Here is a 15,022-nt window from a genome sequence, read left to right as displayed (position 1 = left end):
CATTTTGAATTGATAAAGCTTCCTGGATGGGAAGAGAAACGTCTTCAAAGCGTAGAAACAAAGTCCTGTGGACTGTTTTTTTACTTTTTTTGGAACAATCTGACAGGTTTGGACCAAAATAATCCTGTATTAAAACAGGTTTTACATGAAAGTTTTAGTGGGTGGAAAAAGCTCCCCGTTACCGTATCTGGAAAATGCTCTTAGATCTGGGATGTTTGGATTGTGGGTTTCTTTTATTGCTGTCTGTGAAAACCATTTTTGGTTTTGTAACGGACATCTTAGTATCGACCAATAAATCATAACCCATCATAAATATGTTCTTTTATAAACCTTAAAAAGTTTAGATGTGTGTAATAACATAACATTATGTTGTCATGTGATTAGTCCAATCTTTGGCTATAATCAAACCTTTTCAATTATGTCCCTAATGTTTGTCCTTAAATGTCATTGGACCATCCAATGCTTAAAAAACAGTCACTATGACACTGTGATGCTAAGTTGAATAACTGTTTAAAGGGTTCAAATAAGGCCTGTTAGGACATATTTATGAAAAGTTGTCTTTACAAAGGCTTCATAAAAAGTCAGCTTTGCATTAAATGTGTCATAATTGCAATAATAACCACAACAGTCGTTAATATTCTGACTCCGTTGGCTTCATCTCAGCCTCACATTTTAATGATGGTTTCCTTTAGTTAGAAGCAAACTGTCACGTCCTCTGATGACTGAGCCACATGCTTCCTGGTTTTTCTGCACACTCTTCAGTTTTGCTCACATGCTGACTGACACATGTGGAGACGTTGCACCACTTCAACCAGTAACAGTCGGCCAGTTGGATAAAAAGAGGACAGGATTTGCTTTTGAAAGTGACTCACACTAACCGTCGCCGTGTCTCAGCTGTCAAACCAGTTCTGTTGAAATGTTTCAAACTGACAGTTCCACTTAAACACCAGGTTTATCAATTAGAACAAACAATCAGAGGATGAATTATTAGTTTTATTAGTAGATTTTTGCTTTCTTTATTATAGAAACACCTCAGTCAATGTTTGGAGGAAATAATTTTGTTTTTTTACAGTCTGAATCATTTTGGACAGATTCTGTTGGTCTTAGTTTCTACAGTCCTCAGTTGATGAATTTGAACATTACCGCAGAAGAGGACCGTCCAATGGGACCCCAGTAACTCCATCAAAAGGGGCGGAGCTTGTATCAGTCGTCTGACTAATGCAAAAAGTGTCGCTGCTACTGGTGGTCTTGTTCTCTGCGTCGTTGTTGATGGTAACCCATAGCAACCTACCCTCTGACCCCACTTGGCCCTCATCGCTGTTCCTTTCCTGTATACCATGGTGCTTTGCAGGAGCTGCGGGAGATTCACAGCCGGCAGCAGAGACAGAAGCAGAAGGATCTGGAAGGAGGCGCTCAGCCGCTGTCCTCCCAGAGGAAGTCAGCCGAGCTGGAGGAGAGCCGGTAGGACTGTTGGATATGGAATTAGAGGGACTTAGGAAGGTTTGTCAGACTTTACCTGAACTTATGTCATCATGCAGGTTATCCTCAAGGGAAGGCGTGGCCTGGCGGGGTGATGCTGGAAGCTCCGCCCCTAAAGCTCCCAGCCCAGCCTCTGTGTCTGCATCCCACGCCTGGCTCAACAGGGTGACTCAGGAGGAGGAGGACAGAAAAAGGAGAGGGATGGAGGAGGACGAGGAGGGCAGGAAGGGAGCCGCGCTGGAAGAGAAAGAGGCTGAGAGTCAAAGCCAGAAGGATGTCCAGGAAAAACTCAACACGCTGTTCATCCAGCCAGCCGACCCCTGGGTTTCCACAGGTGGGTCCCCGCGGCTTAAGGTGTTCTCTGCATTGTCATGGAGACAAACATTATATCCCTTTCCCACTTGTGGAAAAACTGTGTTAAACCTGGGAACAATCGACTTTTAGTGACAGTGGAACAGCTCGCTTACCCGCGTCGTCCCGGGTCAAATGACTTGGTTAGCGACCCGGGTTCAAATGGCTGGGCTCCAGCACCAGCACAACGTACAGACGTCAACACAACATGCCAGTCCCGTCTGATCTAATAAGCTGAAACAACTCTGTTTACGTTTGATAAACATGGCGAATCACTGGTAAGAGGGATTTGTACAGAGAAAAGTGAAACAGCAAAGCACACTGACTACGCCCTGGCTTCCTCACATGTTGCTCTCCATTGTTTACTTTCCTGATTTCTGTCGCACTGGTGACATCATCAACGCTAACCCAGCATGAAGGCGTCACCAGACACACAGTGGCAGGGGGACAGAGGCCATGCAGCTGCCAATGGGAAGGATGCCACTAGCCTGGTTGCCAAATGCTAATTGTTAGCGGGTCGACACATGTTTGAAAAACTGGTGTTAATCTGCTATTTTCAGTGGGAAAGAAGCTTGATTCCAGGGTTTGGCATCAAGCACATGTAGCGAAGAATTAACCCGCTCTAATGTTTAAAATGCCCCATGTATATTTTTCCTTTAAAGTCTAAATGCCAAAGTCAAGTTAGGAAATGCAAACAGGTTACTGGGGTAACAACAACTAGAAATCAGAGATGGCGCTGGTTTCGTATTAGTGAATTTGTTAGATGCATGTAATGAACTGTTGGTCAAAATATCCTGTAAATAACACAAACATGAAACATTTGGCGTGTTGAAAATATTACATGTCAGACAAGAGAAGGTCCAAATGGTACACTAATTTACCGTATTTTCACGACTATAAGGGGCACTTAAACGTCTTTTTTTCCCCTAAAAATTTGCGGTGCGCCCTTTGGTGCGGTGCGCCTTATGTGTGTTGTAACTGTGTCTTTTGAGACCACCTCATTGAGGAGATGATGAAAGAGTGGCTGAATGTAAGGAGACCAGGTGTTTTTTTTCCACTCATCACCATCGCTGTTAATATGTAACTCCATGCGTGCCCATCTCACAGCTGATGAGAAAAACATGGGGAAACAAATTAACGCTGTGCTCGCTGTTCAACCGCTCGACATCGGTGTGAACCGGACCCAGCAGGTGCAGCAGAAGCAGCGAGTTTACATGCAAAGTCAATGGTTGACGCGCGTATAGGTGCAGCAAAAGGTCCCGCAGCGCGTTTTGAGCAGCAGGCGCAGCGCGTCGGGAGCGTTTAAGCATCTGACGCACCGCCAACGCGCTGCTGCTGCTCGAGATGGAAAAATTGAAGTTTTGCTGCTGGACGCGCCGCATCAACCAATCAGAGAAGCTGATCTGGGAGCTGACAGCGAGACAGACACATCGCTCTGATGACATATGATATTAAATGAAAAAGGCTGGATGGATGAGGAGATGATGAAAGCGTGGCTGAGGCAGGTGTATGTGAGGAGACCAGGTGGTTTTTTCCACGCATCACCATCGCTGCGTGCCCATCTCACAGCCGATGTGGGGAAAAAAAGGTGAATCAAATGAACGCTGTGCTCGCCGTTATCCCGGGGGGTCTGACAAAGGAACTTCAACCGCTCGACATCGGTGTGAAGCGGCCGTTCAAAGTAAGGCTGCGAGCGGCGTGGGAGCGGTGGATGACAGACAGAGACCACAGTTTCACGATAAGTGGAAGGCCGCGCCGGGCAAGTTACGCCACCGTTTGCGGATGGATTGTTGATGCTTGGACTAACGTGTTGCTGGCTCTGTTGTTCAAGCTTTCGCAAAAGCCGGCATTATTTCTGAGGAGCTGCGCTGCACGGAAAGTGACTCTGACAGCGAAGAAGGGGAAACTGGCATGTCTGATTTAGCGCAGCTGTTTAATTCAGAAACAGAGGATGATGACTTGGATGGGTTTGATTAATACTTTGTAATAAATACATGAATAAAGCACAATCATACTCAGTTTTGCTCCCACTCTATTTTTCTACCTGAACACTTAATTCAACAGCAGCCTCTGGCCGGGTCTCCTCCTCTTCACCGCGGTGGCTGGCAGGTGTTTTTTCATCTAGGCAAGGCAAGGCAAGGCAAATTTATTTGTATAGCACAATTCAGTACAAAGACAATGCAAAGTGCTTTACATGATTAAAATACAGGAAGATAAGACAGAATCAAAACAAGTAGGAAAAAATAAAAAACAAATAAAATAAAATAAAAAATGCAGAAACAAAAAAAGAATATTAAAAACAGTTGGATTAAAGAAAACATGTTTCAGTTGAGCTGTTTATCTAGAACAGTCGAAGGCAATCCAAAACAAATGTGTTTTTAGTCTTGATTTAAAGGAACTCAGACTTTCCGCACTTTTACAGTTTTCTGGAAGTTTGTTCCAGATAAGTGGAGCATAGGAACTAAATGCTGCTTCTCAATGTTTAGTTCTGGTTCTAGGTATGCAGAGCAGGCTGGAGCCAGAAGACCTGAGTGGTCTGGAGGGTTGATACACTGATAGCAAGTCTGTGATGTATTTAGGTGCTAAGCCATTCAGAGATTTATAGACTGACAGAAGTATTTTAAAGTCTATTCTCTGAGATACAGGGAGCCAGTGGAAGGACTTTAGAACTAAATAATCTAAATCTTGCAGCTATATTTGCTGTGATCAGTGGAAATAAAGTAGTTTTAATATGTTTTTAAGTGAGAAAGTCCACCTGAAAACTTAATAATTGCAGTCAGTTCATCCAGATTATCTATTTCTGTCAGAGGCGCTCAGACCCCCACATACCAGCGGTGCACCGACAGTAGAAATCCCTTCAACAGCAGCCTCTAGGCCGGGCAGCCTCCGGGTTCACGCGGTGGCTGGCAGGTGTTTTTCATCTAAATAATTTAAACTGCAGGCACCAGGATACCGGTAATAAAAGCGAACATATTCCGTCGGCAGGTTTCAGGATTTTAAGTTAATTTAGGAGTGATCACAGCGCTGTGTCATCTGCGATGTGTCTGTCTCACGGCCAGCTCCCAGGTTTGATTAATACTTTGTAATAAATACATGAATAAAGCACAGTCATACACAGTTTTGCCCCCGCTGTATTTTTAAATACGCAGTAGAGGTATTTAAAGGTAGTAGAGGACTTGTACCTGTATATAAAAAACGCGCCCTATAGTCCGGTGCGCCTTATGTGTGTGTTAAATACAGAAATGGGACACATAACTGAGACTGCGCCTTTTAGAACGGTGCGCCTTATGGTCGTGAAAATACGGTATTTAGATTTAGATACGGTATTTAGACCATTTAGATTTTTCTAATTTGATTTTTAAAATGGCAAAAACGTAAAATAAGCAGTGGTTTATGGATTTTTCTCTTTTAAGTTTGAAAAAAAAAAAAAATCAGAGAGCGATCCATCTTCCATCAGCCATGTTCCATCATCTGTTCAGAGGTTTCAATCCTGAACAGTCTGTCTTTGTTCTAATCCCGTCTCTCTGCAGCTGAAAAGGCTCCCGCTGCCAATCTGTTTGACCAGAAAGCTTCGGCCGGCGGCTTTGAACAGCAGAAGCAACAGCAGCAGCAGCCAGTGAAGGTGGTCTACTACAGGGCTCTGTATCCGTTCGATGCCCGTAGTCACGATGAGATCAGCATCCAGCCTGGTGATGTCATCATGGTGCGTAAAGTGACCCATCTACAGTCATAAACTCAGCAGCTGTTGAACGTAGCGCCTCGTGAAAAGACGGGCTGCTTGTATTAACTCTTTCCTCTCTCCTCCGCTGTGCATACTGAAGGTGAAGGGGGAATGGGTAAGTTGTTGGCCCCAACCAATCACAAGCCCCAAAAAATCAGCACCTGCCGCCATTGGTTCACCTCATGTCCTCTAGATGTTTATTTCCATTCTTCAGTGGATGAATGTCTGGACTTTGTTTCTAACAAAGTCGTCACCGATGCATGTCGACGCTGCCCCTCCTGTGGCGTTTTCGCTGTGGATGGACGGACATAGAGTCATGTGTTCCTCACTCATGGTGGCTGCCTGCTTCCTGTAGATCATTTAAACACCATCCATCACCACCGCCTGCCCTATAGAGTGAAGTTTGATCCAATAATTAGCAAAGAAAACATTTTGTAAATGGACATTTAAAAAAATAATAATCCAGAAATTAATGTTTTGTTAAAAAAAACCAAACGCTTTTTAGTGTAAATTAACTCTTCTCGAATTCTTTTTCCTTTTCTTTTTTAATTCTTTTTATTTGTTTATTTTTTTTATATTTATTTCAAAGATTTTGTATTTTAATTTGTTTTTTTGTTTTTCTTTTGACCGAGCCTAAAAAATATTGGATTTCTTTTTTTTACCACCTTCTTTTTTTCAATTCTAGAGGTGGGCTTTCCTCTGGAGTGAGCAGAGAAGACACATTTCTATTGGCCGGCTGGACATTAGCAACAATATATTCATTGGAGAAAGTAATGCAATTTGTAAAATTTCAGAAAAACAAATAAAAATAAAATAAAAAATCTTAAAAATGTAAATGAAATTTGAAGAAATAAGATAAAACTAACTAGAAATTTTTAAATAAGTTACACTCATTACTTTTTTCATTAAAGAATTTTTCTTTTCAGTTTCATTTCTGGAATTGTTATTTTTTTGTCATATTTCCTTTTACAAAACCATACTGGAACAGAATTCACTTCATAGAGTCTCCCCTATTGTGTTCCTGTATGAGGAGAGCTAGCTAGAACCATCTATGCCAGGAAAGTCAGAATCAGATGAATACAAAGAGCCTATATAAACGTCTAAAGGCTTCAGTAAAGCACAGGAAGGAGTAATTTATCTGTCTCAGTCCTTCCAGACCCATCCTTTAACCGCTTACAAACGACACATGTGAACCTTTAGGGCAAAAGTGGCGTTATTAGTTAAAGTCATGGATACATTGCTCTACATCTTTTTTTACCACAGGCCATTAGATGTTGGCGATAATCCGGATTAGGACAATTTCTCAATCTCAGTCACTTCATTTTGGTCACATTACAGTTAAGACCCTGACTCCTTCCAGTCCTATAGGGGGCAGTAATACCTCTAAAGGGGGGTTGATTCCACACAGACAGGAAGATGTTTCAGGCCTGTTTAGTGCAAAAGAGAATCCAAATAAAATCCCAACTTGGATTTTTTCTTTTGACAAATTTGTTCAGCCCAAACCTGGATTATGATGACGAGCTTCAACCAGCAGAACAGAACCCCATCTGAAGCCGTTCCAACCCCGTGTTATTCTTAAGTTTTCCTTCTTAGTTGTTCCTTTCAGTAAAGTAACCAAGGGCCCCTTAGCCGTCCACAGCTCGGCCTGGTGAGTCTTGTACCTACAGGTGATCGTTAAGCGGTGATAGATGCTCCCAGTGCCAGACCTCCACCTCCTCTCCTGTTCCGGGGATCAGAGTATGTTGAGCTTCCTCGATTCTTCCGTAGATTTAGTTTTTTATTCTGTCTCTCTGCTCTGATAGGTGGATGAGTCCCAAACTGGGGAGCCTGGCTGGCTAGGAGGTGAGCTCCGAGGAAGGACCGGCTGGTTTCCAGCTAATTACGCAGAGCGGATACCTGAAAGCGAAGCACCGATCAGCCTGCGTGCCCCGTCCTCGGCCACGCCCCCAGCAACCCAGCATCCAGTGGCCACGCCTCCTTCCGCCTCCGGACCAACCTCCACGTCTTCAGCCAACAGTAACTGGGCCGACTTCAGCACCACGTGAGTCTCACATGACGCCATATTTTGGACTCCCAAACACGCTTGTTTCCACCTCTCCGCCTCATCGAATCGTCTCCGGGAACTTTTTCCAGTTGGCCGTCCAGCAACGCCAGCCAGTCCGACAGCGAGGGATGGGACGCCTGGCCCACGTCCTCAGCCAGTCAGAATCCCTCTCTCAGCATTCCATCAGCACAGCTGCGGCAGCGCTCCGCCTTTACGCCTGCCACCATGACGACAGGCTCCTCCCCATCTCCCGTCCTTGGACAGGTAGCAATTCAGAACAGATAAAGCGTTTATTGCCCAAATAGCTGGAGGTGTAATCCCGTGTTCCTCCTGCAGGGGGAGAAGGTGGAAGGACTTCAGGCCCAGGCTTTGTATCCCTGGAGAGCAAAGAAGGACAACCACCTGAACTTCAATAAGAACGAGGTGAGCAGCCAGCCTTCGCTGCTCCGCTGGTAACAGGTGGATGGCAATAAAGGTTCTGAAGGCGGCCATGTTGTTGTCAATGCAGGTCATAACCGTGTTGGAGCAGCAGGACATGTGGTGGCTGGGTGAACTTCAGAACGGACAGAGAGGCTGGTTCCCCAAAAGTTACGTCAAGCTCATCTCAGCCAACATGGCCATTCCTGCCGTCGCTGCGGTCCGCAGCAAAAACACCAAGTAAGTCCTAGAGCCGGCTGTCTGGATGACGCTCTGAGATGTACATGGTCACGTTACACGCCTCTACCCAAACGCCAGTGCGGTTCAGCCTGTCAATGTTTTTGTTAAGTTTTTTGTTTTGTTTATTATTGCATGTTAATAAATTGTGTTGCTAATTTTGGAAGCTCTTTGTTGTTTCCTAGTGAACCTGGAATATCAGAGAGTCCACCCAATGGGAAACGACCTTCATCCTCTCCAGCAAAACCCTCCGATTCTGGAGAAGGTAAGCGGATAAAACAACACACAGCATCCCAGCAGTCTAAAGAGGCACTGGTGTTTATTTTCATGGTGTTTTCTTTTTTTCAGAGTATGTAGCCATGTACACCTATGAGAGCAGCGAACAGGGGGACCTCAGCTTCCAGCAGGGAGATATCGTCGTGGTGACCAGGAAAGAAGGGGATTGGTGGACTGGTATGGTCGGAGGAAAGACCGGCGTTTTTCCGTCCAACTACGTCAAACCGCGCGATTCAGTCACTGAGGTGAGTCTTAGTCTGAGACGATTCAGTCTGGAGGAGCAGGCCATCTGTAGGAAATCCTCTTAATAACCTTCATTTTCCTTTTATCAGGCACTGGGACCAGCAGGAAAGACCGGAAGTCTGGGGAAGAAACCAGGTGAAATTTATTTACTTTTCTTCTTTTTAAATGTAGACTAATAAAGATAAATCACTGGTGCCCATGTTATTAATTAATGTCTTTAGCCACTGGATTTAAAGCTCTAATAGATTGACTTTCATTAAATTCAGCTTTCAGTCCAGCTTTTGTGTTTCAGTGAAATGAATGCCGTCTCCCTGCTGCCTTTCCTTCCCTCTCTTAGAGATCGCTCAGGTGATCGCTGCTTACACTGCGACGGGCGCGGAGCAGCTGACGTTAGCGCCGGGGCAGCTCATCCTCATCAGGAAAAAGAACCCCGGGGGCTGGTGGGAGGGCGAGCTGCAGGTACGCCAGCTGATTCTCGTCACCTGGAAATCATTAACATGTGGCAGCGCGGTAACGTTTGAAAAGATCACATTTAAAAAATATTAATCTGTTTAATATTAAGAAGAAGAATAAATTTGAAAAGAAATTATTTGAAGTAACTGAAATCTGAGAATCTTTTTTTTCCTGTTAAAACTTTTTTATTTCATTTCACTTTTATTCAATTCAATTTTCAATTCAGTTTATTTATATAGCGCCAAATTCACAACACATGTCATCTCAAGGCACTTTACAGTTGGTTTTATCAAATTCCCATTAACAAAACATGCTCTTTGCTAACAGAACCAAATATCCTGCATTGGAGTCCATCTGGTTTGTTGTTTTGCAGCTTTTCTAAGGTTGAGTGGCGAAGCGTTTCCCACTTCTATAAATAAACATCCTGCATGTTTGGGTTAAAAAAAGGCTGCGTTTCCATCACCACTAAAGGGAAATATGGCTTAAAGATAAAACATCTGGTTTATTATACCAAATCTAAATAATAGATTTTCTTCATTCTTTTTGTTTCACAAAAACAAATATCAAAAATTATTTTAAAAACTTTTTTTATGCCAAGCATTTAGTCTGTGAGGGAATCAAAGTAAAAGCTGTGAACTGCGCTTGTAAAAAAAAAAGATGGCTGCTCCTTCCAATGTAAATAATAACAGCATGTTTGCTGCCCGCGGTTTGAAACTTTGAGCTTTGAACAGGTTTGACTTCAAGATAACATAAAAAATTAAAGTAAAAATGGTGAGACGAAAGGGCCTCATATTATGTAAAAAACAAAAAAAACAAAACAAAAAAAAGGTTTATATTTGCAAAATTGTAATAAAATATTTTCCTAAACATAAATTTAGTTTTTCATGGTATTCACTTTATAAAAGCCTAATCAGATCATTGATTAGATATAATTTAAATGAAATTGTTGCGAGCATAGAATGCATTTTTTTTTTTTGTTGCTTTCTTTTGGTTTTCTTTTAGTTTTTTTTTAAGTTTATTTACACATTTCATATTTTTTATTGTTTATTTTTCAGATTGTGTTTTACAAATTACTTTCTTTACAAATTTCTTTTCGCACATCCCATCCTCTTCACTCTAAGCCTAATTCAAACGTCCAGCAGACCAATAGACATGTCTCTGCCCCCCCCTACAGAGGAATGTTCGCCACCAGAAGTGTGTAATTTGTTATTTGAAAAAAGTGAAATTCTTAAAACTCAACCTGAAGAAATTAATAGTAAAAATAAAATGAGAAAATGAAAACTGTAAAGAAAATGTGATAAAAACATTTTTCAAAGTTTCATTTCTGGATTAAATTAGTTTTTTGTGTTCTCTGCAACAATAATGGAACCAAATTAACTCCGTACCCCCATACCAAACTTTTTCAGAATGTATTGAGGGACCCTCACATCCCTTCAGTTTTTAGTTCCAGTTAAAGTCCTTTTTTTCTTTGAAATGAGCCGCTTGTTAAATAGATCTGACTTCTCTGTTCCTATTGCTGAAGGCTCGGGGGAAGAAGCGGCAGATTGGTTGGTTTCCAGCCAATTACGTGAAGCTCCTGAGTCCCAGCACCAATAAGACCACTCCCACAGAGCCCAACCCTCCTAAACTGGCCCCTGCCAGCACAGGTATGCAGCCACTGGCTGCTTTCTAATAAAATCCAACCTTCTATGTACAGATAAACACGTTTTTAACCTAATCTGTCTTCCATCGCTGGTTTGGTCCAAACTGAAAACGTCGGCTCCATCTCTTCTGTCTCTGTGAAGTTTTGTGCCAGGTGATCGGCATGTATGACTACGTGGCCCAGAACGATGACGAGCTGGCCTTCCTGAAGGGTCAGGTCATCAACGTGCTCAACAAGGACGACTGTGATTGGTGGAAAGGAGAGCTGAATGGCAGGGAGGGCCTGTTTCCTAGCAACTACGTCAAACTGACAACTGACACCGACCCGAGCACGCAGTGTGAGTACGCGCACACACGCCTCAGTTCGTAGCGTGGAGCGTTTTTGACATGACGAAACTAACATGCCTTCAGTGGGAACCTAATCAGTGTAACACACACACACACCAGAAACAGCCGGACACACACACACACCCAGAGCCAGGTGTGGAGATGCTGTCCCTCTGTCAGTCTTTGACCCCCCCCAGCTGGTTTCACCTTTCACCTTCCTGCTCCTTTGGGCCTCTTTGACAACCCCACCCCATCATGCACCCCCTCTGGGTGGTCTCTGTGTGTGTTTGTATCCTGTGTAACTGCATGCAGGTGTGTGTTCAGCGGCATTGATCAGTGCACAAGCTCCTCCTTTCTTCCTGCATGTTTACCTTCAGCATGATTCACCAATAATATCAGAGTTTCTACAGCGTGGCAGAGACATGACAGAACACAGGAATCATCGCATTTCATCCAAGGACAGACTGATGGCTATTTATTTATTTCATTACCTTTTGCTGCATAATAAACCTGAAATAAACTTAGCTTCACAATTGTTAGGTCTAAATGAAGATTTTTGGGTTAGTGGGAACAATTTTGCAGCACTTACGATCTCTGATTTTATGTGTAATAAAACAAACACAAAGTCTAATACATTTACCCTCCGTCCCCGCAAAGCAAATATATGAACAAATAGAGTAAGGTACCCTGAACATCCGGTGAAACCTCAGCTTCTTTAACTCAACACCTTTCCTATAACTCCTGGGCTCCACTGAACATGGAGGAGCTACGGTGCAGCTGATCCCAGAGACTCTAGTCCGTCAGAGCGCTTCCACCTGGTGAAGTGTGCTTATTTAATGTTAAATGTCCGTTCTTGGTTCATTAGATTTAATTTGGCTCCATCTGGTTAATTGGTAACGTCCACTAGAGGGCGCTGCTGTTAATTATTTTGCGCTGGTATTTCCAAGAGAATTAACACCAGAATGAGGGCATCCTGGAGCAGAACCATGAATGCATCCAGAGTCCGGCCCAGATTGTTTTCACTCTTTTAATGGAGACCAGGAGTTAGGAGGAACTTTGTGTGGTTCTGTTTTTTTTAATATTGACCACCTGCTTAAAGACGCTACTAGCAGCACAAAGTGTCTCCCATCACTGGAAGCTGCTGATTATCACAGCTACCAGCCACCTCATTGGATCAAAGTGTTAAAAAGTTCTGACACTCACTGTTAATGACAGTTTTACTTCTCTGTTTATTGGAATATGTTTCACACTTTTTCATTCAGTAACCTAATAGGTTTATCTTAGTTTCTGTACTTTTTTTAGTATAGCATGTTATAGAAAGTAGGGCTGGGCGATAATTCAATAACGATATATATCGATCGATAGACGTGTGGAGCAATAGAAAAAAAGAGGGTCGATAAAAGTTCGATAAAGAAACGCAGTTTTCCTTCCTTCTCATTGTAGCCTAGCATGTAGGTTTATGCTAGTCACTGCTTCCTCCCAACCAATCACAATCATGGACCCAGGCACGCCGTCACAAAGCGCCGCCCTCTCAATCCACAACACAGAGCACATGAAGATGTCGCAGCAAGGAGAGGCGGAGGAAATTGTTTCAAAGAAGGGTTTTTGTAGTTCGCCAGTTTGGCAGTATTTCGGTCATGGCAAGTCGGACCAAAAACAAACCACAGTCATCTGTAAAATGTGTCGGGAACCAGTGAAAACGAAGTCTGATAACATAGCCAACTTTTTTTTTTTTTTATCATCTCAGCCGCTCACACCCGCAGGACTACGAGCTGTGTAGGCCCCGGCGCAGCTCTCCTCCAAGGAATCTTCGGAAATTTCGGGAAAATATATATATATATATATTAGGGGTGGAACGGTTCACAAAATCCACGGTTCGGTTCGATTCACGGTTTCTGGTCACGGTTTTCGGTTCGATTCGGTATATGTTGATTGTTACACCGAAATTCCATAAAAAATTATGAAATTAATGAAAAAATCCCCCTAAAAATAATGGATTGTAATTATTTTAAATGATCCGCGGAAACCCTGGATCATTTCCGTATGTTTTGCTGCTTTGAATTTAATCATCTGGCGCATGCTCTCTACCATCTCCAAGGAACTCAGAGGGGAGCAGACGAAGCCACAGTGGGGGCTGTAGGCTTTGCTTTGAGCACCCGGTCTGGAGCGCAGCGGGGGTTGCTAACGGAGTATGAGGGATTTCGGGATTAGCATGACATGTTGGTCATGTTGCTGTTAGCATAAACAAAAGCTGTTGCACAATGCTTGCACACTGTTGCACTTTTATCCACAACTTTCTTTCCGCCGTCATCGTAGGTCACTCTAAATGCAAAGTGGTCCCATACAGCAGACCTATAAAGTGCTGCTGGCGCGTCTTCCAACTCCTGTTCTTTCCCACTCACCAGTCCGACACAATTCTCCACAACTGATTTTTTCCGCTACACCCGGCTAAGCTGCTACGCTTCTTCTTCTTCTTGTTTACTACTGGTGGTTGGCTTTGGTCGCAGTACCGCCACCTTCTGCTCTGGAGTGTAAACGCTTCGCCTATGAGAAAAAGGAGCAGCGCATGAACCGAACGAAACACACGCGAACCGAACCGAGACAGTCGAACCGAACGTTTCTGACGGTTTTCATAAATCGTCCCATCCCTAATATATATATATATATATATATATATATATATATATATATATATATTTTTTTTTTTCACTCTGGGCAGTTTCCCACGTAGTTCTAACAATTGAGAGAAAAATGCTGAGGGGCCAGCAACTTCAAAGTAATAACTCAGGTTAAAGCAGGAAACTAAGCTGAACCATAACGAGGTTCCAGCAGCACCTCTAGAAGAATAGGGGTGAGATAAAATACCCCATAGAAATGCTAGGCTAAAGGGTGAGTTGATTTGGGTTTTTGTTCTTGTTGAGTGGAGTTTACATGGTAGCCTAGTCCTACAATCTTTTAATTACCACAAGCTGGTGGTGGACTATTCCCACCCAAATAGGGTATTCTATTTATGTATTTGTTATATTTATTTTGGTCACTTTTCTGGTCACTTTAGTTTATTCTTCATCAGTATTTAATAACATAACTCGGGTCTCTTAAGTTATTTTTCTTTAAAACAATTCTGTTATGGTTAAAAAAGTTGGTTAAATAAATATTTAATTGGAAGTCTGTGTTTGTGTTCTTTATTAAAATTAAATCATTTAGCAATATTATAAAAAATCCAGGCAGAGCTGCACATAAAATATGTTTTCAAATCTTTTCAATAATTATCGATATCGATCAATATGCATTTTTTTTTAAAGATAAGCTTTTTTTCTATATCGCCCAGCCCTAATAGACAGTATATTTAGCGTCCTAACTTAATGGAAAGATCCTCTTGATTCAAGAGAAAACTGAGGTTTAAAGAAGACGTTTAAAAAGGTTTAAAGAAGACGATCAAAAAGATCAGTCAACTTTAGATGAATTCATTAATAATATCCCTGTCATCACCTGTGGATCCTGCACCAAACTGCCAGATGAGCTTTCTTCATGCTTGGCCCCAGAGACGATGACACGCTCACCTTGGAGGCAGGAAATCACCCTGTGTTTACACGATCAATGGGTCTCGTTTAAAAAAACAACAGCGGAGCAGATGAAGCACGGGCAGAAGTCGCTGAGAAATTTAGCCTTAAAGTAGAATAGGAAAACTTTAAAACATAATTTTTGCAGCACATTAAATGATCCAGGTGTGCAGAGGCGCTCTGCTCTGGAACCATTCCAGTGGAACCTGGTGTCTGACAGAATCAACCACAGCTCTAAGAAGGGAATTTAATTCACACTATAGAGCGCCCCCT

The 15,022-nt window shown here is 42.7% G+C and overlaps 1 protein-coding gene across 4 annotated transcripts in view; it reads left to right on the top strand.

Moving 5' to 3' along the window:
• The window catches only part of itsn1 (intersectin 1 (SH3 domain protein)), a 61,554-nt gene that overhangs the window by 25,663 nt on the left and 20,869 nt on the right, over positions 1-15,022 (top strand). For 2 of the 4 annotated variants that reach the window (XM_038276756.1, XM_038276755.1), the window contains 14 exons: positions 1,352-1,461; positions 1,539-1,813; positions 5,361-5,533; positions 5,652-5,666; positions 7,354-7,592; positions 7,685-7,859; positions 7,932-8,018; positions 8,104-8,252; positions 8,435-8,514; positions 8,598-8,770; positions 8,858-8,903; positions 9,106-9,227; positions 10,744-10,867; positions 11,006-11,200. In XM_038276756.1, coding sequence (XP_038132684.1) covers positions 1,352-1,461; positions 1,539-1,813; positions 5,361-5,533; positions 5,652-5,666; positions 7,354-7,592; positions 7,685-7,859; positions 7,932-8,018; positions 8,104-8,252; positions 8,435-8,514; positions 8,598-8,770; positions 8,858-8,903; positions 9,106-9,227; positions 10,744-10,867; positions 11,006-11,200 — 1,963 coding nt within the window. The remainder of the gene's footprint in view (positions 1-1,351; positions 1,462-1,538; positions 1,814-5,360; positions 5,534-5,651; positions 5,667-7,353; positions 7,593-7,684; positions 7,860-7,931; positions 8,019-8,103; positions 8,253-8,434; positions 8,515-8,597; positions 8,771-8,857; positions 8,904-9,105; positions 9,228-10,743; positions 10,868-11,005; positions 11,201-15,022) is intronic. The other 2 variants (XM_038276757.1, XM_038276758.1) reach the window with 1 other exon arrangement.

Source organism: Cyprinodon tularosa, unplaced genomic scaffold, assembly GCF_016077235.1.
Source record: "Cyprinodon tularosa strain WSP-4 unplaced genomic scaffold, ASM1607723v1 ctg127, whole genome shotgun sequence".
In the NCBI taxonomy this organism is placed as follows: Eukaryota; Metazoa; Chordata; class Actinopteri; order Cyprinodontiformes; family Cyprinodontidae; genus Cyprinodon; species Cyprinodon tularosa.
Note: the sequence above shows the minus strand (reverse complement) of the source record. Positions and strands in the feature narration are given on the sequence as shown.